Source organism: Camelina sativa, chromosome 9 (genome assembly GCF_030686135.1).
Source record: "Camelina sativa cultivar CO46 ecotype springtype chromosome 9, ASM3068613v1".
NCBI classification, from domain to species: Eukaryota; Viridiplantae; Streptophyta; class Magnoliopsida; order Brassicales; family Brassicaceae; genus Camelina; species Camelina sativa.
The window spans coordinates 21,096,519-21,119,410 of record NC_141888.1 but is presented as its reverse complement, the minus strand read 5'-3'; the positions used below and the strand labels follow the sequence as shown (position 1 = coordinate 21,119,410).

The 22,892-nt window shown below is 40.1% G+C and overlaps 1 protein-coding gene, 1 non-coding gene and 1 pseudogene across 2 annotated transcripts; all 3 read right to left on the bottom strand.

Annotated features, from left to right (window-relative positions):
• Window positions 1-489: 489 nt before the first annotated feature.
• Window positions 490-5,581, bottom strand: LOC147938422 (zinc finger BED domain-containing protein RICESLEEPER 2-like; annotated as a pseudogene).
• Window positions 5,582-15,247: 9,666 nt separating this feature from the next.
• Window positions 15,248-15,354, bottom strand: LOC147938421 (small nucleolar RNA R71). The gene has a single exon (XR_015567604.1). It is a non-coding gene; the product is annotated as a small nucleolar RNA R71 (small nucleolar RNA).
• A 3,615-nt stretch (window positions 15,355-18,969) lies between these two features.
• On the bottom strand, window positions 18,970-20,302 carry LOC104715167 (BAHD acyltransferase At5g47980-like). The gene has a single exon (XM_087467625.1). The coding sequence runs from the start codon at window positions 20,249-20,251 to the stop codon at window positions 19,526-19,528; it is 726 nt and encodes a 241-aa protein (XP_087323751.1). The 5' UTR covers window positions 20,252-20,302; the 3' UTR covers window positions 18,970-19,525.
• Window positions 20,303-22,892: the final 2,590 nt, after the last annotated feature.

Sequence of the window (22,892 nt, the reverse complement as noted above, 5' to 3'; positions counted from 1 at the left end):
GAAACAGAGTAAAAATTGTGTAGAAACGAAGAAGAAGAGGAGAGAGAGAGAAAAGAGAGTCAGTAAAGCCAAGGAAACAATACGGAGCAGAGAGGTTTTGGTTGGTGAGTGGGGAGAGAGAATGTTGTATGGTGAGTGTACGTACGGAGGGAGAGGAGGGAGAGGCAGAGGCCTTCACGTCCAAGGCTGAGTTTGTCTCCTTTTGTCGTTTTTTTCGCCATTAATATGCAACAGAGCCTCAAAACACTACTATGTAACAACTATGCATTTGAATAATGTGATGTCCTAGAACATTCAGACTCCCTCAACGGATTAACATCAACATAGCAAAACAAGTAGAACCATAAACAACAAATGAAAATGTTTAAACTGAAATTTAAATCAAATAAATATTAAACTGAAAGTGTTAAACCAAAGTATTAATCTGAAAGTATTTAAGAAAAGTATTAAACTGAAACATTAAACCAAAATATTAAAATGAAATGGAAAGCTGAAAACATAAATCTCAAGGTCTAGATGTCTCTTCAACCAAATCAAGCTTCATCATCAACAATGGATTGGAAAGAAGGTAATGTCTCATCTTCATCAAATTCTTCATCCTCCTCTACATATGGCAAAGTAATAGAAGAAGGTCAAGGTAAATTTATATCACTTGAAAGTTACACAATCAATACCAAATTGTGAAAATCGTTTTCTTACCATTTTCATAGGCTTCAAAACCTTTTAACCAATTGCAGCAGCATATTAGTGCTTGAACATTCTTTGGGAGAAGACGGCTTCTGTACTTGTTCCAAACTCGAGCTCCAGAAGATTCAGATGCTATTGTTGTGATTGGTATTCTAAGGAGGTCGCAAGCCATTGACGCCAGTTATCCATACCGCTGAGAGTTATCTTTCCAATATTTTAAAATATCCAAACTCTCATACTCTATCATGTCTATCGGCGGATCATCTAGATACATTTCCAAAGAAGACTTTCCACTAGTAACAACAGCTTGTTTGCGGAAGTTAATAAAATCCTGCAAATATATAAAACTAATCTCAGTATTCAAACAAAAAAAATTAACAAGATGATGATTACGTAAAAATTAACAAAAACTTGTAATGATTAACTAAAGTTTACGTAACTAAATTGTAATGATTAACTAAAGTTTACGTAACTAAAGTTTACAAAAAATTGTTAACAAAAAATTAACAAAAAAAATTAAAAAGGGTCCGTAACTAAAGTATCAAACCGAAACTGAGAATTAGTTTTCATAGCCTACGTAAAAGTTTTCATAGCCTGAGAGAGTGAGAATTTGAATACTTACATTATAGTTGCCAAAACTCCCTTTTTTCCTCCATTCTCATCAGTTTGATGATTAGTTTCACGTGTCTCTGTAGAAGATGATGTGAAAATGGACTTATTCTCATAAGATTCAAAAAGAGTAGCAAGCTTACCACGCAAATGTTTAATCTTTATCTCAGCAGAACCCTTGTCGTTCTTTTCAAAACAATAATTGACCAGTGTTAGCTTCAACCTTGGATCAAACACTGTAGTCATTGCAAAGACATCACTAACCTCTTCCCAATACTTATCAAACATTTCTCTCATTGGAACAATCATACTTTTGATAACTTCATCTTGATTCTGTGAATTCGATATCAACCAATTGTTGATCTTCCAAACTTGCATGAAATACAAGTTTGAAGTTTGGATATGTTGAACATGAGCTCAGATTAGTGATTTCATCAAAAGGCTCCAAAAACTCACAAATCTGCTTCAATCGGTGCCATTCAGCTTCTGTAGGATGATTCTTGTAGTTTCTCCCATCAATGACTTTCAGATCACCAAAGGCAGCTCGATACTTGAGAGCCCTATCAAGCATCTTGTATGTTGAGTTCCATCTAGTTTTCACATCCATAATCAAGCCCGCTTTCAACTGTAGACCAACCGCTTCAACACACTTTGGAAACAATACCTCACGTTTTCTAGAAGCTTGTACATATCTAATACTCTCTTTGATCTTTTCCAATGTATCACCTATATCTTTCAGGTCAATCTGAACAATGATGTTGAGAATATGTGCTGCGCATCGCACATGAAAATACTCTCCTCCACACAACAAATCATTCCGCAACATAAGCTGAGATTTCAGAATATCTTGTGATGTGTCATTGTTAGTAGCATTGTCTAACGTGATGGAAAACACTTTTTTCTCAATTCCTCAATCCTTCCACTTCTCTAGAATTTCCATTGCTATGTTCATACCTGAATGTGGAGGCGGAAAAGCATAGAAAGCAAGACTCTTGCTGTTTAATTTCCAGTTCCTGTCAACATAATGTGTTGTTAGACACATGTAGCCCTCATGAGTGATTGCAGTCCACAAATCAGAAGTGAAGCTAATCCTCCCTGGAAGGTGAGCTAATTCTCTCTTTAAATTCTCTTTCTCGTTCTCATTGAACTTGTAAACATCTGCTGCAGCTGTGTTCCGACTAATAAACTTCACATCTGCGTTCAAATACTTCCAAACTGATCTAACTCTCTCATATTCAACATAGGAAAATGGGAGATCATGCTGAATGATACACTTAGCTACCATTTCGCGAAAAACCATATGATCTATCTTCCTAGCTTGTAACTTTGCTTCAGAGTTGAGCATCACCTTACTAATATCAACTTTACTAAGCCGAACCTTACAAGTTTCCATATGATGATTGTAAGAATGTGTACCGTTCCTGTGTGAATTGTAGGCATAATCCCTCTTGCAGTGATTGCATTCGTCTCTGTCTTGAAGTTTTCCATTAATAGTCTTCTTAACCACTGTAAAATGCTCACAACAATCTGCATACTGCTTTCTCTTTGTCGGTTCTGTTGCTGTAGCTTTCCCTTTTCCTTTATCTCCTACGACATTGTCATGTAGATCATCATCATCATCATCGATATCAATTGCAGCCCTTTTACCAGATTTTCCTCCATCAAAGTTATTCTGCTTTCTCTTCTTCGGTACTGATGATGTTGTCTTTCCTTTGTCCTTTTCAATATCATCTACATCAATATGAATTGCTGCTCTCTTACGACTTGTAGATGGCTCTGCTCCATCAAACATATTATGTTCTTCTTCAGCGTTTGCAGTATCAATTACTCTTTGAGACTCTAAGTCTATTGATCTCAGATCACAAGAATCACTTGAATCCTTTACAAAAAAAAAAAAACCAACTGAGATATCATATCACAAGAGTTTTTATGATTGAGGTTTTGACAATAGACAAAAAGGAACAATATAGCTTACCATCACGATAGACTTTGAGGACTGGATTCGTGTGTCACAGCTCACAGGGTTTGGTGTGTCTCGGTGAAGTCTCGATGAAGTCGTGTGTTGGCATAAACCATTTAGGGTTTTCAGCTTTTATACAAACTCTCGACGACTAAATCTTCTAATATCTAGTTAGTATTTACTAATTACTAAATATTTTTTTTAATTATCTTTCAAAGCTTCTAGGTGTGTCATAAGGTTTGGTTTAAACTTTAAAACAAGCTAGACAGCGGTTACCTGTAGGCTGCAGCCACACCAGAGTTCATGTCCCATAGAGCCTTGAACTGCATCCTATACGAGGGAACAAAACCAGTAAGAACCAAGGAATTAGTAGAAAGGAACCGACCAAGGTAATCAGTATGAGCTTAACAGATATATATTCCACAAAAACCTTTTTATCCACCTGCAAAAATCATAACACACCGATAGAAAAAACACTATAAGCCAGCTAACCAAAGCTCAATAAATGAGGACTGTTGCCCCACCAATGAGTCCCTCAGTTTTACCACACGAAACATCCCATACCTGATAAAAACAGTAACTTTCTGATTTGTTCCCTCGACTGGTGGACCTATTCTGATTCTAAATAATCTATGGCTACACAGTTTGCAAGGACTAGGAAAATAGAATTAAAATTGCTAATCTCCCAAATCTACTTAGTTTGAAAAAGAGAAAATAAATCTATAAACAATCAATGAGACGCATGACAGAGAAAAAGAAATACACTTACCGGGTGCTCCAAATGCTAACTGAGCAGCATTAATTTCTGCTACAACAGACTGAAGTTCTACAATAGCAGTTCTCCTATCGTCAGGCAAGGTACCATTACTCAGTGCCGGCCCACCCCTAAAGCAGGCAAAGCAGCTGCTTTAGGCCACATCATATACTAAAATTTTTAGCTAAACATATATGAGAGATTAGGCAGCTCTGTTGGATGTGTATTATGCAATTATGTTGTAAGTCATGGGTTCAAGCCTTCCACTCTGGTGGTTTGTTTACAGTTTTTTTTTTTTTTTTTTTTGCTTTTTATTTATAGGTTTTGGTTTTTTTTTTTTTTTTTGGTTGGAATAGTCAAACATTTTTAAAATTTTATTTATTACTTTTTGGTTTAATTTCCGTTTTTAACATTAAAATATACCAAAAAAAAATTGAATTACTACAAGATATTATAATATTCAAACAAAACTAAAATTTTATACAAGAAAATCAAAATCACTTCTTCTCCTTAATCTTTATTTTATTATAATAATACATTATTACCAACTACTTTTGATTCACAATGATGTCTACCGAGTATTTGCTATAATAAAAGTTAGAAAAATTAAATTTTAGATTGTTAGTACATTTTTTTCCATGTTTTCAATTATATTTTAGCACTGTAGTGAAAAAATTAATTTTATATAATAAATAAAATTATTTTTCTATGCTTTAGGCCACCAAAATTCAAGGACCGGCCCTGCCATTTTCTATGCGATCCAGCAGGCGTAGAATGTAACTAGAAAAATACACCAAATAAAAAATCCAACCCTCGTTAATAAATTTCTCGAACACTTACAGGCCATAATAGAAATGATGTCCACATTAGATAAAGGAACTTGCTATATCTCTCCACTCGTAGTACATAATAGAGAAGAAACCGTACCTATCTTCATTTGAAGATTGATTGTCGCCAAAAAACCATTCCAACAACCCCCTGCACAATTTTGTAAAACAAGTTAAGAACAAGTCATGAATTACAAATATCTTATGAAGCTCTCTGCCACCTATACACTATCACTGACTCTTTACAACTTTGAGAAACTATTATAAATCATAGCGAAATCGACACCAAGCCAATGCAAAAAACAGACTCCTCTTAAAAATTGCAGCCATTACGATCCAAACCAAAAAAGCTTAACAGCTGAATTAAGCTCACAATTAGAGAAAATATTCACTTTATAACGGGAAGCCAAATCCATATCTCTTTTAGCCAATTCCATAAAAATTACCTGAAACAATAGAAATCGAGAAATTTCAACCAAAACTGAAGCAGCAACAATGCAAAAATTGAGAAGACATGGTAAGTAGGACTGTCAAGAACAGAAGAAGAAGAACATGATTACCCGATGTTCCATCGGTAGAGATGTCAAGATGAAGATGAAATCATCTGACCATAAAAAATCAGTTGTAAATCTCTACCGATGGAACATCCTTCATCTTCTTCTTCTGTTCTTCGTCTTCGTCTCCACTCTCCACATATCGATGGACCATCGGGTAATCCGCAAAACCGAAATCCGCGACGGGCATGCCCGCTTGAATCCGCCGATCAAACAGGTCATGTCCGCTATGCCTGCAAAATTTTGGGCTTCAATGAATAAGCCCATGCCCGCTCTGCTTGGCCTCTTATTGGGCTATGCCCGCGGACATCTGGCCCGTTTCACACCCCTACTTGTGTATAGCCCAGTAGATGGGAGGATTGCCTTAGTGAGTGTTTATAAAATACTCATGCATTGCAATTTGTGTTTCTGGTGCAGGTAAAGGCAAAGTGTGATCGTGAAATCAAGGCGATGAAGAGGAGGATGTTCTAGGGATTCGATTGGATGTTGTCTTGCATGGCTAGGTTGCTAGAGTTGAGTCATTAGAAACATTGCTAGGTTGCTCGTTCCATGTTTTCTGATGATTGGTTATTTGGTTATGTTATGAATATTGGTTATTTATATTTATTGGATATAGATATTGTTATTCCGCTGTTGAATGTGATTGTGGTTAGGTGGCTAGTGGGTATGAGACCACTAGTTGTAGTTTATTTATTATATTATATTTATTATTTATTATTATTAAAAAAAGGGTTGGGTCCTTTCAGATTAGTATCAGAGACCTTACGGTTCTAGGTTTGGGTTCACTAGGCTTTGTGTTGTAGATGTTTGGGATTTGCATGCTTTGATTGATTATGTGATTTAGTCAATTTTGTGTGGCATAGAGTCCTAGAACATCCTCTTCGAGCCTATTGTGTGATTCCACTGTGAGTTTATGTTTTCTGTGTTATAATAGAAATTTGCTTGATTAGTCTTCTGTTCATGGTAGTGCAGATGGCTAGAGATGATGCTGTTGATGGTCGTGGTCGTGGATGCGGACGTGGTCGTGGACGCGGACGTGGTCGTGGTAGGGGCAGAGTCCCAGAGGGTAGTGAGACCGAGGATAAGAGTGTGACAGTTGATGGTGTTGGCGAGTTGATGGTGTTGATGGTCGTGGTAGGGGCAGAGTCCCAGAGGGTAGTGGCCGGAGGGAGCGGTTTTGATGCTCTAGTGGCCGGTGGTGATAAGGTCCCGGGTGTGGGAGTCCCAGTGGGTGGAGTCCCTAGTGCAGACTTTGCGGCTAAGCTAGCACAGTAGTTGGAGCGGTTGCCACTAGTGGTACCGGCTCAGGCTCAGGTAGTGCCACCAGTGGTGGTGGAGGAGCGGCAGCCAGTGGCTGCAGATGCAGGAGCACATGGGTGGTATTTGTCCATGGTCAAGGAGATGAAGGGTCTTTTCACTGAGTGGTTTTCGGGTGGTACAGACCCTACTATTGCGGATGCGTGGAGAACGAGTGTGGAACGTAACTTCCATACTCTGAGATGTTGTGAGGAGTTTTGGATGGACATAGGGGTTCACCATTTGAGTGGTGATGCTGAGGTGTGGTGGAGATCAGTGGCTGCTAGGAGCGTGCGGAGGGAGATGACTTGGGCTGACTTCATCTTGGAGTTCAACCGCAAGTATTTTCCTAGAGATACATTAGATCGGTTGGAGCTGCAGTTCCTTTAATTGTCTCAAGGGACACGGTCAGTGCGGGAGCTGGACTTGGAGTTCAGTTGACTTCTTTGTTTTGGGGGTCAGGCTATGGAGCCTAAGGAGGCCCAGATAAGGAGGTTTATGAGGGCTCTTCGTGATGACTTGAGGGTCCATTGTAGAGGACGTAGTTATGCTACGCGTGCAGAGCTGATTGAGACTGCAGCAGAAATTGAGCAGGATATTTGGGCACAGTCAGTGGCGGTTAGTCCAACAGTTCAGCCTAGTAAGGCTCAGCATCATGGAGGTTCTAGCAGGGGCGGCAAGCCTGTGCAGGGAACCAAGAGGAGGTGGGAGGCTACGCAGACACAGAGTGACGGGGGTTGCTTCAAGTGTGGGAGCAAGGATCACAAGTTTGCTAGCTGTCCCAAGAGGAGTGCTTTGACGGCAGGTGTAGTGACCCTCACCTAGGGGTAAATTTTTGACGTGATTTCGAGTCCAAAAGACCGAGAAAAAGAGACAGCAAGAAGAGCTGGAAGTTAGATGAAGGAAAGTCCGAGAAAAGTGTAACGGACCAGGAGTTGTCCGAGTCGTCCGAGACGTACCGCCCGTACCGTCGGAGACGTATCACCCGGCAATCGCCGAGCAATGCCGAGAGTACCGAGTACTCGAGAAAGTGTCGAATACTCGAGGGAGAGTACCGAGTACCCAAGAAAGTGTCAAGTACTCGAGAGAGTTACCGAGTACTCGAGAAAAGTGTCGAGTACCCGAAGAAAGTTGCCGATGGATGCCGATAGTTGCCGAGAGAGCTGCCGAGGACCGACGATGGTCAACCAAGAGTAGTAAAAGTCTTCCCCACCAAGAATCACTTAAGTCAAGGAAGTTAAGTGGATTAATATATTAATCAAGAAGGCTTAGTGGAGTTAAGTGGGTGAACATTTTATTCAAGAAGACTTAGTGGGGATTAGTGGAGGATTAAAGAATTCCAAAGACTTAAGTGGAATTCAAGGTGTTGAATCAAGGAGCTTCCAAGTGTTGAAGTCCCTCTAATACGGAGAGTGCATGCGACTCCCATTGGCTGTCTCGACCGCGCACTCGTTCTATAAATATGCTCCCATTCCTTTCATTTTCGCAAAGAGAAAGAAGGGGTAAGTTGAGAGAAAATTGGGAGAGAAAGAAGAGAAGGAGAGAGTGTTTGCAAGAGAAGACTATCGACCAAGACCATCAACGTTAGATCGATAAGTAAATCGATTCTAACCAAAGGGGAGATCCGAGTTGCCGCGAGAAGAGCTTCATCAAAGGAGATCATTCGTCGACGGTTTACTGTGAGTTCAGGCACATATTTGCATCGGCTTAGATGGAGAGTTAAAAACATCCATCTAGTGCGCGGTTTTTGCATGTTGTATGTAGATGCATTTACTTGAAGTTCTTTTATGTTTTCTTGTTTAAATGCATGCATGGTGAGGTTATGCCAGTTACTAGGTCGAAATGATCTAGTAACAGAAGGCGATAATTGGTTGAGTTATTGGTAAGAATATGGGTTTAAGTCCCATATAAACTCAAGTAAGATCTTCGGTGAGATCTTAAAACGGTTTAGTCCGCGAGAAATTCCGGCTAAGAGTTGTAAGATTTGGTAGTGCGATCCATCCTGTTCCGTGCCACATGCAGCCGTGACATGCAACCCATGTTCGTGTGTGTGCAGGGTTGGTCACGAAGAGCTCGGAGGTTACTGGGCTCGCTACCCTGGCCGAGGCTATCTACACGACAGTGTAATTTTGGCTGATATCCAAACGCTTGCCTTTGTGGTTGCGATTTGGAGAAATCAGGAGGGGTTGGGGAAGAGGGATGCATACCGGGCCCAATAAAAATTAAACTTGTTAAAAACTGTTGTTTTATTTCAAGTTATTTTATTGCATGTTGTTGCATATGGTTGCATGTAGTTGCGTTTATTGGTAGAGTGATTTCTGTTAGCTTGGTAGCTTCCGCATGTCATCTCTATTGATTGTTGAGACGTTTTGCTTGCTTGCTTGTTAATCGCTTATGCTTGCATGTTGTTTATCAGTGCTTGCTTGTTGCATGTTTATGTTCGCATGTTGTTGTATTTGCATGCATGTTGATTGTTAATGGGGAATTGGGGTTTGGGATTTATTTCTCTGCAGGAACCCTGAGCTCACTAAGTAATCTTAGATTACTTATGATAATATTGTTGTTCTGCAGGTGACCCTAGAGGGAACTAGAGGGCGTGGTGAACGATAGGGCTCCGGAGTAGTTTTCTTTTTGGTGTCTATTGTAAAATAAAAGTATGTTTATTTGCGAACCAAACTTTGGCTCTATGCCTTGTGAACTATTTTGTGTAATCGGTTGTGGAAACTTGGTTAAATTTTAATGTATTCGTATTTTCTCTTAAAACGAGCGGGTCGTACTGGTATAGACTTAGTCCGGGTCGGCCCAACGCACGGCGTATCCGTAGGGTTGCAAAGCCTGAGGGATATGTCGTGTGGTCGGGAACCTCGCCGAGGGACTGGCCGAAGGGCCTGATTCGTTCTCGCACCCGGCCGGACCTTTGACGAACGTTCCCATAGTAGCGCTCTGGGTGCCGTCCGATGGCCTGGGTGGTCATAGTACGGTTCGGGGGCTTTACAATGGTGGTATCAGAGCATGGTTATGATGCTGTTTAGGACTCGCGGTTTCAAATGATTTATCGAGTCAAATGGTCGCAATAGACACTTAGGATAATCCGGATCGTTCATCTCTTAGGGTTAGATGGGATTAAGTAAACCCTTTGTTGATCGTGGATGCAGATGTCTCGTCAAGGATACGAAAGAACTAGATTGACGTATCGTTCGCCGGACACTGGGAGGGGTTCAAGTTAGCAGTTTGGTCCGGAGGGAAGAGTCGTTCCCAGACATCTATGGGCCGGACATGTTTATGCCGGAGTGGTATGTACCTGGCGCGACGCCAAGATACACACCAGCGGGTTCAAATCGTTTTAGTACGGCGGAGAGTATGTACCCGCCAGGGTTCTCACCGTTTGGACCGCACGCCGCCTATCCAACTCAGAACATGCCAAGGGGAGACCAAGCGCATGGAGAAGGACCGAGTGAGCAGAATGTGCCGGAGAGCCAACAAACGCTTAAGATGGTCCAAGACGTCTTGAACCATATGATCCAGCAGCAGCAACAAGACCAAGCAAACTGTGTAGCAGAGGATCCATCGGATCAGTTTCTCAAACGAGTGATGTTGTTACGGAACTTAGGATTTCGTAAGTTCAAAGGAGACCCGAATGTGGTGTTAGCAGACGCATGGATAAAAGACTTGGAGAGTAACTTCGAGATGACCAAGTGTCCAGAAGAATTTAAGAGACCGGTAGCAGTTTCCTTCTTGGAAGAAGATGCTAAGGCATGGTGGGACATCGTGGTTTCCCGTTATCGATACCAGACCATAACGTGGGGAATCTTTAAGCGGGAGTTTGAGTTAAAGTACTTCCCGCCAGAGTTACGTGACCGATTGGAGAGTCAGTTTGCAGTTAGAACAAGGTAAAATGACCATTCGAGCATATGGGAGGATTTTTACAAGACTTCGAAGGTACTTGTACCAAGGAAATGATGACGAGTTAGCAATGGCCCGGAGATTCTTTAATGGACTCAGGCCAGATATTAGAGGAAGGTTACACGCTGTAACCTACCGCAGCGTTGCGGAAGTGGAAGAAAGAGCTGTGAGTGTGGAGGAAGCCATCGAGATAGAAAAGGAGATTGCAGCTCGGGAGAAAAAGAAGGAACCAGTCGAGCAGACTAAGATTGTGAACACCCGAAAGGTGAATCAAGTGGCAGGACGAAATTGGGGCGCAGGTCGCGGGAAGGTTAAGATGAATGTTAGCCAAGGAGGCCGTAATGTGAGCAACATGGATCCGAGGGGATGCTATGTGTGCGGGCAAGTTGGGCATTTCGCTCGTGCTTGTCCAACTGTGGAGGAGACAAAGGGTAACAATCTGTCGACCGTCACATGTTTCTACTATGGCGAGTTATGACATTATGCAAACTCATGTCCATCGAGGCCGGCCAAACCGAACGCCCAAACTGTGAACCGTGCCCAGGCAGCGAATCAAGTGAAGGAACCCCCAGTAAAGAAGCAAGCAACCCCAGCAAATGGTTTTGTTTTAGGAGTAGAGCCACCTAAACCTCCACAGGCCGCGAAGGGCCCTATAACAGGTTTGATTGGGTTCTAACTCTCTTGTGATTGTTAGTGTTTGGTTGTGTGTTTTGTGTGGTGAGTTTAGCATTGCATTTTGTTATGTTTGCTTTGCGTTTACGAACATTACTTGTTGGTGGTAACCCCACACATGTACTGTTCGATTTGGGAGCGTCGAATAGCTTTGTGAATTCCGAAGTGGTTGACAAGTTTGGAGACTTGTGTGAGGAGGAAGAGGTGAATATCAATGTCTACACTGCTGGTAATCAACCACCGCTGAAGACAAGAAGATGGGTCAAGGAAGTGTCGATAGTCTTGCAAGATACGAACCTCCCGGTAAATCCATTGGTGATGCCATTGGATAGGTTTGATGCTATTCTGGGAATGAATTGGTTATCGGAACACCAAGCCCATATAGACTGCAGTAGGGGCAGAATTGTGTGTGAAAATGGAGGGAGGACCCCTCTAGTTTTCAATGGGATCAGCCCAATAAAACGGCATACTTCGCATCGGCAGTAAGGATTGGAAGATCGGTTGAAGAGGATGAAGTCTATTTAGTCACTCTAACCGCCATGGGAGGAGAGGACAGAGAAGGCATGGGAGTTGAGGATATTGCCATAGTCAAGGACTTTGAGGACGTGTTTAGGCCATTGGAAGGATTGCCTCCACCTAGGAGCCATCCTTTTACCATAAATTTGGAGCCCGGAGCTACCCCAATTGCTAAGGCACTGTATCGCATGGCACCAGCCGAGTTGCGGAAGTTGCGGAAGAGAGTTATCTTCCAATCCTTCCAATGAGCCCGCACCAGCCTATGCTTCGCGGCAGTTGCGGAAGCATGAGGGCAACTATCCTACTCATAATTTGGAGATGGCTGCTGTAGTTTTTACCCTGAAGATTTGGAGATCTTATCTTTATGGTGCAAAGGTACAGGTGTTTACAGATCATAAGAGCCTGAAGTATATATTCACTCAGCCTGAGCTGAATTTGAGACAGAGGCGGTGGATGGAGCTTGTGGCGGATTATGATTTGGAGATAGCCTATCATCATGGTAAGGCTAACATAGTTGCAAATGCTCTGAGTCGGAAGACAGTAGCTTCGGCTCAGGAGCAGGAGATGCAGTCTCTGGTAGGAGAGATCAGTGCGTTGAGGTTGTGTGCAGGTTTTCTATTCATCTAGGAGCGACTAAGATGTACCTTGATCTCAACAGGTACTATCACTAGGTCGGGATGAAGAAGGATGTAGCTAGTTGGGTCGCGAGGTGCAATGTGTGTCAGCTAGTGAAGGCTGAGCATCAAGTTCCTGACGGGTCGCTGAAGAGTCTACCCATTCCTCAGTGGAAGTGGGATATGATTACTATGGATTTTGTGGTAGGATTGCCAGTGTCTAGGACGTTTGATGCTATTTGGGTCATTGTGGACCGGTTGACTAAGTCAGCATATTTTTTGGCCATTAATAAGACTGATGGAGCAGCGGTCTTGGCTAAGAAGTATGTGAGGGAGATAGTCAGGTTGCATGGGTGCCAGCGAGTATTGTGTCTGATAGAGATTCTAAGTTCACTTCAGTGTTTTAGAAGGCATTTCAGGCAGAGATGGGCACTAAGGTTCATATGAGTACAGCTTATCATCCCTAGACAGATGGACAGTCAGAGAGGACGATCCAGACACTGGAGGATTTGCTGAGGATGTGTGTTTTGGATTGGGGTGGCCATTGGGCAGATCACCTGAACCTGGTAGAGTTTGCTTACAACAACAATTATCAAGTGATGTTCATATAATTTACCTTATTTTCCCTTAATATATTCACATCTTTTGCATCTTTTCCTATCCATTTTGTCCATTACTGTGTCGCTTTAGGACTGTTCATGCATTAGAGTATAGTTGCATTGTATTTGCATATTTTCTTGCATAAACAGGTGATATTGGAGCCTAAGGAGCATGGAAGCAATGCTAAAGAGGAGTGAAGCTATCAAGAGAAGAAAGCAAGGGAGTTAGAGCTGAAGTACCAAGGTCCGGAGTTCCACTCGACCGCCAACTCGACCTGACACTCGACCGTGTGCGGAGAGGGACTCGACTGAGTGGAAGGAGCAGAAGAAAAGCCAACTCGACCGGTCACTCGACCGAGCACCAGGTCGAGTTGACCGAGCCTCCTAGCTGTTTTGTCTTTTAGCATTTTTAGGGCTTCCACTACTTTTCCTATAAAAGGACCTTGTACCCTTCAGCCACCAGGAGTCCAGCTTTTTAGATATTCTCAAACCTAGTATTTTACCCTTTTGGGAATTTATGTTTTTTGCACTTTTATTTTCTTAGATTTCTCTTCTACTTTTGAAGGAAAACAAGAGATTCCTTGAATTTTGTTGGTTTCATAACTTTCAAAATATTAAGAATTCGAGTTTGATTCCTTCTTCAATATTTTAGATCTCTGTTTTCTCTATCTATTTATGCAAGTTTTGTTATTTTCCGGGTTTATGATTTCGTTGTTCATCATGTCTGATTGTGAGTAGTTTGCTTAGGATCTTGAGGATGGGTATGCTGGATTGTGGTTGAGGTTTGTTTAGCTAGGTCAAGCTTGATTGTTATAGATCTCTTCTAGGCTAGATGTACTCTATGCTGATACTATAACCGAGAGGGTAGGGTTTGATTTCAAGCTTCTTAGCATCACACCAACGTCTAGGTTGCAAGATAAGGCTAGATCTAGCGATTATCATTAGGTATGCTAAGAGATTAGATGTCTTGTTTGATTTTTGACATTAATGATCTGTTGCTTAATGCTTGCTTGTATAAGTTCTTTGCTTTGTGAGAACAAATCTAGAAATATATGAGCTTGATTGTTTTTGCCATGAGAGTGGATTAACATGTTCTAGGAAGATCATTGTCTAGAGATTAGCTCAAGTTGTTTGAGATTTGTTAACCAAGTTAGATGACCACAATCATTAGTCCATCCCATGAATCCCTCCTCAAGACCTTCCTTGTCTATTGATTTCTTAGTTTAAATCTTGTTGTTTGGTCGTTGTTTGATTCGTTTTTGTCTTGCTCTGTTTTATTGGGTTTGCTTTGTTTCTCGTATTTGTCCGACTCGACCCTGTACTCGATCTACACTCGATCGAGTGCTTGCTCGAGCTCATCCCCAGAATTCTTGTTTATGCTTTGTGTTTGTTCTGTCTCAATTCCTGTTTCATCTTAGTTGCATTTCTGTTGCATTCATTTAGTTTCCTGTTCATTACTTGCCTTGCATTAGTTCATTACTTGTCTTGCATATCTATAGTTTCTGTTTCATTGCATTGTTGTTTAGATCATCCTGCTCTCTTTACATTTAACATCTATCTTAGTAGCTTTTACTTTCTGCATTTTACATTTCATCAATAGGTTGTTAGTGACAAACATCCTTCATATTTGGCTTGACTTAGACATATATGCACATCCTGATTGCTTGCAAACATTCATTTAGGGTTGACATCTCTTATACTACAGCAGCATAAGGGTTATTGTACTCGCGCCTGTTGATGCAAACAAGGTCCAATGGTCATCACAATCTTCAGAGACTCCTTGATCACATCAACCGACCACCAAGGGACCTGAGACAGCAGAGAACAAGAGTCTATCAGGAACAAGAACAACAAGTGCTAATGGAGCAACAAGATCTACAAGCTCCAAGGGCAAGAAACACTAGTACTGGAGATGCACCAAACACACATAACCAAAGATCTGGTATTGTGCCTCCTACAGTAGCAAACAACAATTATGAGATCAAGAGTGGATTGATCTCTATGATTCAAGCCAACAAGTTCCATGGGTTGCCAATGGAAGATCCCCTAGACCACCTTGATGAGTTTGATAGGATATGTGGCCTCACAAAGATCAATGGTGTGAGTGAAGATGGCTTCAAGCTTAGGCTGTTCCCTTTCTCACTTGGAGACAAAGCTCATCTATGGGAGAAGACACTTCCAACTAGAGCAATCACAACATGGGATGCTTGCAAGAAGGCTTTCTTGGCCAAGTTCTTCTCCAATGCTAGAACTGCTAGATTGAGGAATGAAATTTTTGGGTTTGCTCAAAGGAATAATGAGAGCTTTTGTGAAGCTTGTGAGAGGTTTAAAGGATTCCAGACTCAGTGTCCTCACCATGGCTTCAGCAATGAGTCCCTACTAAGTAGTTTGTATAGAGGAGTTCTCCCCAAAATCAAAATGCTTCTTGATACAGCCTCAAATGGTAACTTCCTTAACAAGAATGTGGAAGAAGGCTGGGAATTGGTTGAAAATGTTGCTCAGTCAGATGGAAACTACAATGAGGACTATGACCGAATAGTAAGGTCCACCTCCACTGATCAAGAGGACAAGTACAAGAAGGATTTGAAGATGTTCAATGAAAAGCTAGACAAAATCCTCCTTAGCCAACAAAAGACTATCAACTTAATTGGTGAGGAAGAGTGTCAAGTTCAAGAGGGGGAGGGAATTTGCTGAGCTCTGTTATATGCAAAACCAGGGAGGATTCAAAGGCTACAAACAAGGAGGAGGGTTCAAGAACAACAACCTCTCCTATAGAAGCACCAATGTAGCAAATCCCCAAGATCAAGTCTATCCACCTCCACAGCCTCAACAGCAAACCAACTATGCTCCCAAGCAGAAACATCAAGTGTTCCAGCCTCAATTGTGTCCCCTCTAGGGTTTCAGACTAACCAAGGCCAGAAACAAGACTTAAGAGCAATGATGAAGCAAATGTTGATTGGGCAAGCCAATGGAAAGATTGAGAAGGCTAAACAATTTTCTGAGCTAAACCAAAGGCTCACATCCCAGTATAATGATCTTAACATGAAGTTTGAAGGTCTCAATTCTAGAGTGAAGTATATGGAGAGCAACCTTGCTTCTACTTCAGCTCCCAAGCCTACTCAACTCCCTGGAAAAGCTGTTCAAAACCCAAGGGAGTTCACTGCAAAAGCCATTCATATCCTTGAAGAAGAAGTCACTGAGGACAGTGAAGTTCAATATGGGGAGGATTGGTCATTTCTTGAAGTTCAGAGTGAAGTTTGTGCAAAGCAGACTGAATCCGGTATTGCACTCGACCAGGAGCTCGATCCAGCACTCGACCGAGTGCCTGATCGAGTGGTCGATCGAGCTGAAGGATCAGAAGCTTTCAAGCCTGCTATGTACATTCCTCCTACTTACAAACCGCCTCTACCATTCCCAGGACGTTTCAAGGCACAGAAGCTTAATGAATTAAGGGAAATCATTGAGAAAAAAGAAATATTGGCTTTGCAACAAGAGGATGTGAAAGCTTTAAAGTAAGAGGTTGTGATTGAAAAACATGAGGAAGTGATGGCCATACAAGAGGTTATCATTGCTTACCAAGAAGAAGAGAGAGGACCTGCCTTGGAACAATATGATCCATATCCTCTCTATAAGGATTTTTTGCTTGAATTGTCAAAGAAGAAGGCTCATGCTCAAGATGAGAAGGATCTTGAAGACCTTGGAGGAGTTATCATCCCAATTAAACTTAAAGATCCAGGTCCATTCTATCTGTCTTGCTCACTTAGCTATCTTCACTACAACCAGTGCTTATGTGACTAGGGAGCATCTATCAGTGTGATGCCTTACTCTATAGCACAAAAGCTTGGGCACACTGAGTTCAAGTCCACCAACCTTCACATATGTCTAGCTGATGGATCAAACAGAGATGTGGTTGGTAAGTTGGAAAACATTCCAGTCAAGATAGGAAAAGCAAAGATTCATACAGACTTTGTGGTTCTAGAGATTGATAAGGAGCCTGAAGATCCTATCATTCTAGGGAGGCCATTCTTAGCCACTGTTAGAGCTGTTATAGATTTTAAGGATGGTCTTGTGACCTTGAATATTGTTGAGGATATAACCATGAAGTTTGACATCTATAACCCAACCAACCTTCCTACCATTGCTGATCAACCTTTTACTATCAAGGACAAAGGTGGTCATGAAGGCTTAAGTGAAGTGGCAACTGCAAAGGCTAAGCCCTCTCTTCAAGAGGAATTAGTGGAAAAGCTCAAGAGTTCAGTTCAAGAGTTGAATGAATTGGTGAAGGATATCCAAGTTAGGCTAAGCAAGAGGTCTTTGAAGAAGGCAAGACCAAGGCTCAAAATCAAGAAGAAATATGGTTTGTGTGTTAAGGGTGAAGTGATCAAGGGTCAACTTCACAGTGATCAAGAGGTGCCAGGGAGGATTTCATCACCTCCTTGGTATCTAAACCAAGCCTGAAAAGGCAACCAAAGTCAAGCTTAGTGACTTTAAACAAGCTCACTAGGGAGGAAGTCCCTAAGGTATCATTGTAAATAAGCTTTATTTTCCTTGTAGTTTTGATTTGTTTTCTTTTATGTTTGTGTTGGGCAGGCTTTTCAATGAAAGTCTAGATGGGTATGGAGAAATTTGGACTTGGGGAAGTAGATTCGCAAGCCCACTCGACCGGCCCACGAGAGGTACTCGACCGGGTTGTCAAAGAACTAAAGCCCACTCGATTCCCATTTCTCTATAATGATCGAGTGGAGGGAAGAAAAAGAAGAAAATTTTAAATTTTCAAACTTTGGTCAAGGAGCTCAACCACGTGCGGTCGAGTGTGGGGTCGAGTGGCAGCAAAAAGTAGTTCAAAGATTCCCATTTCAAATTTGAATGGTATGGACGCTCCACCCTTGTCTCCTTGTCCCCTTAGCTTCTTTATATAGAGCTTACACGATCCTATACCTCTCACACTCTCTCATCTGCTCAAAACAACTAAATCCAAGTTTAAAATCTCTCTCAAAGTTCATCTTTTTGCTCAAAGCATAGCTCTTTTGTTTTTGGGTCACTAACCTATTAACCTTAAGCTTTGAGTCTATCCCCTTAGCTTCTTTAAATAGAGCTTGATTCGATCATATACCTCTCACACTCTCTCATTTTCTTAAAAACAAGTTAAAATCAAGTTTAAATTCTCTCTCAAGTTCATCTTTTTGCTCAAGCCTAGCTCTTTTAGTTTTTGGGTCACTAACCTATTAACTTTGAGTTTTGAGTTTATTCCTTCCAAGTTCTCTTCAAAAATGTCTTCAAGGATCACAAGAATGTCTCAACAAGTCGCTGATCGCTCTCCAGGCCATCGTGATGCTCACCTTGCATCAAGGAAAGAAGCTGCTAGAAGCACTCGACCCACCACTCGAGCAGGCACACGACCGAGTGCTAGCTCAAGTAGGCGGTCGAGTTAGGTTGCGAGAGAGAAGCATCAGTCAGCTGAGGAAGACCCTGAGCGAACTGAGAGTGAAGAAGAGATGGAGTTCACTCTTAGGGAGCACATTAAGAGGCACAAGGCCAAGGGGAAGAGCTTGATTGTCTAGAAATATATGAGCTTGATTGTTTTTGCAATGAGAGTGGATTAACATGTTTTAGGAAGATCATTGTCTAGAGATTAGCTCAAGTTGTTTGAGATTTGTTGACCAAGTTAGATGACCAGAATCATTAGTCCAGCCCATGAATCCCTCCTCAAGACCTTCCTTGTCTATTGATTTCTTAGTTTAAATCCTGTTGTTTGGTTGTTGTTTGATTCGTTTTTGTCTTGCTCTGTTTTATTGGGTTTGCTCTGTTTCTCGTATTTGTCCGACTCGACCCTGTACTCGATCTACACTCGATCGAGTGCTTGCTCGAGCTCATCCCCAGAATTCTTGTTTATGCTTTGTGTTTGTTCAGTCTCAATTCCTGTTTCATCTTAGTTGCATTTCTGTTGCATTCATTTAGTTTCATGTTCATTACTTGCCTTGCATTAGTTCATTACTTGTCTTGCATATCTATAGTTTCTGTTTCATTGCATTGTTGTTTAGATCATCCTGCTCTCTTTACAATTAGCATCTATCTTAGTAGCTTTTACTTTCTGCATTTTACATTTCATCAATAGGTTGTTAGTGACAAACATCCTTCATATTTGGCTTGACTTAGACATATATGCACATCATGATTGCTTGCAAACACTCATTTTGGATTGACATCTCTTATACTACAACAGCATAAGGGTTATTGAAACACCTTACACCCCATCTGTTCATCATCATTCATTCATATCTCATCCATCCATACCACACAACCATAAAAAATAGTCTTTCATCATACGAGTATTGGGATGGCTCCTTATGAGGCTTTGTATGGGAGGCCATGTCGTACACCGTTATGTTGGACTCAGGTGGGGGAGAGGAGCATGTACGGGGCAAATTTTGTTCAGGAGACCTCAGAGAAGATTCGGGTTCTCGGGCTGAACATGAAGGACGCTCAGGATAGGCAGAGGAGTTATGCTGATAGGAGGAGGAGATATCTTGAGTTTCAGGTAGGAGATAGAGTGTACCTAAAGATGGCCATGTTGCGGGGTCCAAACAGGTCATTGAATACGAATCTCTTTGTTATTCTGCTTATCTTGTTGGCATGTTCGTCTACCGGAAGCTTAAAGAACGGATTTGCTGGTGGGTAAAAATTTGCTGCCGCAAACTCGGGACCAGACACTGATTTGCCTTCTCCACGAGCCAAAGCAGCCCAGGACCGAATAAAAGTCGAGATGGAGGCTGCATCCGCGATTTTGTGGCTGATGCAAATTCCTATGGCCATGCCACCACATGAAAAATAAGTCGCCTTCACAAGCAGCATAGGCCATGTATTTGCCGCCTCATAAGGATTTTCGATAACGTCAAGAGGAAGTAACTGTTGGATTGCTTTAAAATCCGGAGATCTCAGGACATCAGAGAGAGGACAGCTATTGACACGAGCATCGACGAAAATAGCTCCTTCATCGTTACAATCGATGGTGACGCCGTTGATTCTGCCGGCAAGAGGGTAGAATTTGGTCAAGGTTTCGGACAGAGAAGCCTTGAGTTTGTTGGAACTGTGTTCTGGAGAAATCAATTCATCTTTGGTGTAGAAGAGAAAGGCCACTGTGTAAACCGGAGGGAGGATGTGATCATAAATAGAGAGTTGGAGGGTTCGGAGATCATTTGGAGTTGTGGAAGATCGTTTTATGATTTCTTTAGCGATTGTTTCAACCTTCATCATCTCCATATCGATTCTTCTTTCTTTTGTTTGTTTACAAATATATGGTTCTCTGCCTCTCTTAACACTTAGAGATGTACTCCTTTTATAGAGGTGGTTTACTAATAGGTAAAATTATTTAAGCATCACTAACTTTTGGAAAAGACTCTTTAACTTATTTTCTTTTTCTTTAGGGATTTCTTTATTAGGACTAAAAATATGGTATGCAACTCTTTTGAGATTGTTTTTTCCTAATTTTTCTTATATTATTTAAGCAAAATACTAATAAAAATAATAATTAAATTATTATGTACTATTTTCCAAAAATGAAAATCTCTGTATTTGAAGTAAAGTCCATATTTAGTTAAGAAATCCAAATTTATATGATTTGATAAACCATTTATTCTAAATTTAATCACCAAGATATCATATACATTAATATGGACTTTACTTCAAATACAGTAATAGGTGAAATTATTACTACGGCCAAATCATCACTGACTTTTGGAAAAGACTCTTAACCTTTTCCTTTTTCTTTAAGGATTATTTACTAAGACTAAAAATTATGGTATGCAACTCTTTTGAGATTGTTTTGTCTTAATTTTTCTTATGTTGTTTAAGCAAAAATATAATTAAATTATCATGTACTATTTTCCAAAAATTAAAATCTCTGTATTTGAAGTAAAGTCCATATTTAATTAAGAAATCCAACTTTATTTCATTTGATGAATCATTTATTCTCAATTTAATCACCAAGAAATCATATACATAATTCAAATTTGGAAACAAATAAATATTAGTTTATTTTCATAATGACTATTTATTTTTATTAGATTACATGGTATGAGAAGTAAAAGAAATTTGCTAAATGACAAAAAAAGTGGAGTAATAAAACATTAGGCCATTTGTTAAATTTATTAATCTAATATCTTTTAACAGACAAATTTTTTTTTTTTTTCGTTTCATTAATGGCAATTAGTTATGAGTAGATACACTATATAAAATATAGGGAATTTCAAAAATATCCCTTTTGCAATACCATTTTTCAAAAATACCCATTCTTTCAAATTTTACCACAAAAGCCACTAAAAATTTGCAAATTTTCAAAATTTGTGTGTAGCCTTATAAATATATACACTAATTACCTTTATATGTGTGTAATTTTTTTATATATATTTTATAAATACAGTATAAATATATTTTAAAAGTTTTTAAAAAACCTTTTATAACTGTTTAAAAACCTTGCAAACATTTTAAAAACCTTGTAAAAACATTTTAAAATATTTTAAAACCTTATAAATATTTGGATCGTGTCTAGAGGTAATAGTTATTATCAAGAAGTACCTTGTGAACCATATAAAACTTTATAATTTTTCATATTTAAAAAGGGGTATTTTTGAAATTGGATAGATGAAATGAGTTTTTTTGAAAAAGGGTACACCAAAAGAGGTATTTCTCAAAAATTCTCTATAATATAAGCATATATTTATTCTAGTTAACTATGTCCACTGTTATTTAATTTAATGAATTATTATTTTAGTTTTAATCAAAAATAATTAGTTTACAGAACTCTAGTTTTGTAACATAGGAAACAAATGGATTTCTTTTCATCAAATGAATATTTACTGTTATCAGATTACATTGTATTAATTATACTAGAATATGACCCGTGCTAGAGAGCACGGGTTGAAATTCTTTCCTTTTGTTTATTTGGTATTTTTTATTTAAAATATCGTATATGTGATTTTTTTTATTTGTTTTATAATGTTTTTTTATGGAATACTATGGCATGAAATCATATACTGAATATGACTTATGAAAGTAACATCTTTTATGTAAGATATATTCTAGTATATCTAGATTTTAACCCGTGGTATAACGCGGATTAAGTTGTGTGATAAAAAAACAATTTTTGTTTGTTACTTTTATTTGATTTGTTTAGTGTTTAAAATTATATATTGTATATTGATTGCTAATTATATTACTTAACCTATAGTATAGCACATATTAATTTTAGGACAAAATATATAATGTATGTTTGTCAAAATCATCGTGACCTAGAAAGCCTACCAAACAACATTATTTCAAACTTAAATTTTGTAACACCCGCAAACCAATTTTTGGTATTTTGGTAAGGGTGTCGATCGACACCCTCTAGTGAGGCATCGATCGACACCAGTTGTGGCCGGTTTGGTCGGTTCAATTTTAATTGTCCGGTTTGCGGAGTTGGTTTAGGAAAAACCCTAGCTCGGGTTTTTAAGGGGGGAGCTCGAGTTTTTCTCCTCTCTTGGCCGCTTTTGTCAAAAACAGAGAGAAAGAGGAGGAAAGCTTTGTTCTTGAGTTCCTGGGAGTTTTTGTGAGATTTTCTTGCTGTTCTTGGGAGATCTAAGGCTGGGAAGGTGTTAAAAGCTTGCTAGGAGTGAGGGAATTCGTCCTTATTGGTCAGAAACTTCCTGCAAAGAGGTGAGTGCATGACCATGGCTTATCTAAGCTAAGATCTTTAGATTCTATGTGATTTGGTGCTTATGTGGTTGTTTTCTTTGAGTTCTCTATGATATTTCGTTGCTGTCTGGGCTGGGTTTGGCTTCTGGGAGTGCAAGGAGCGGATTGGAGAAGCTTGGAGGCGAGATTTGGAGTTTCTGATCGAGGGGAAATCGCTGCTCGGCATCGG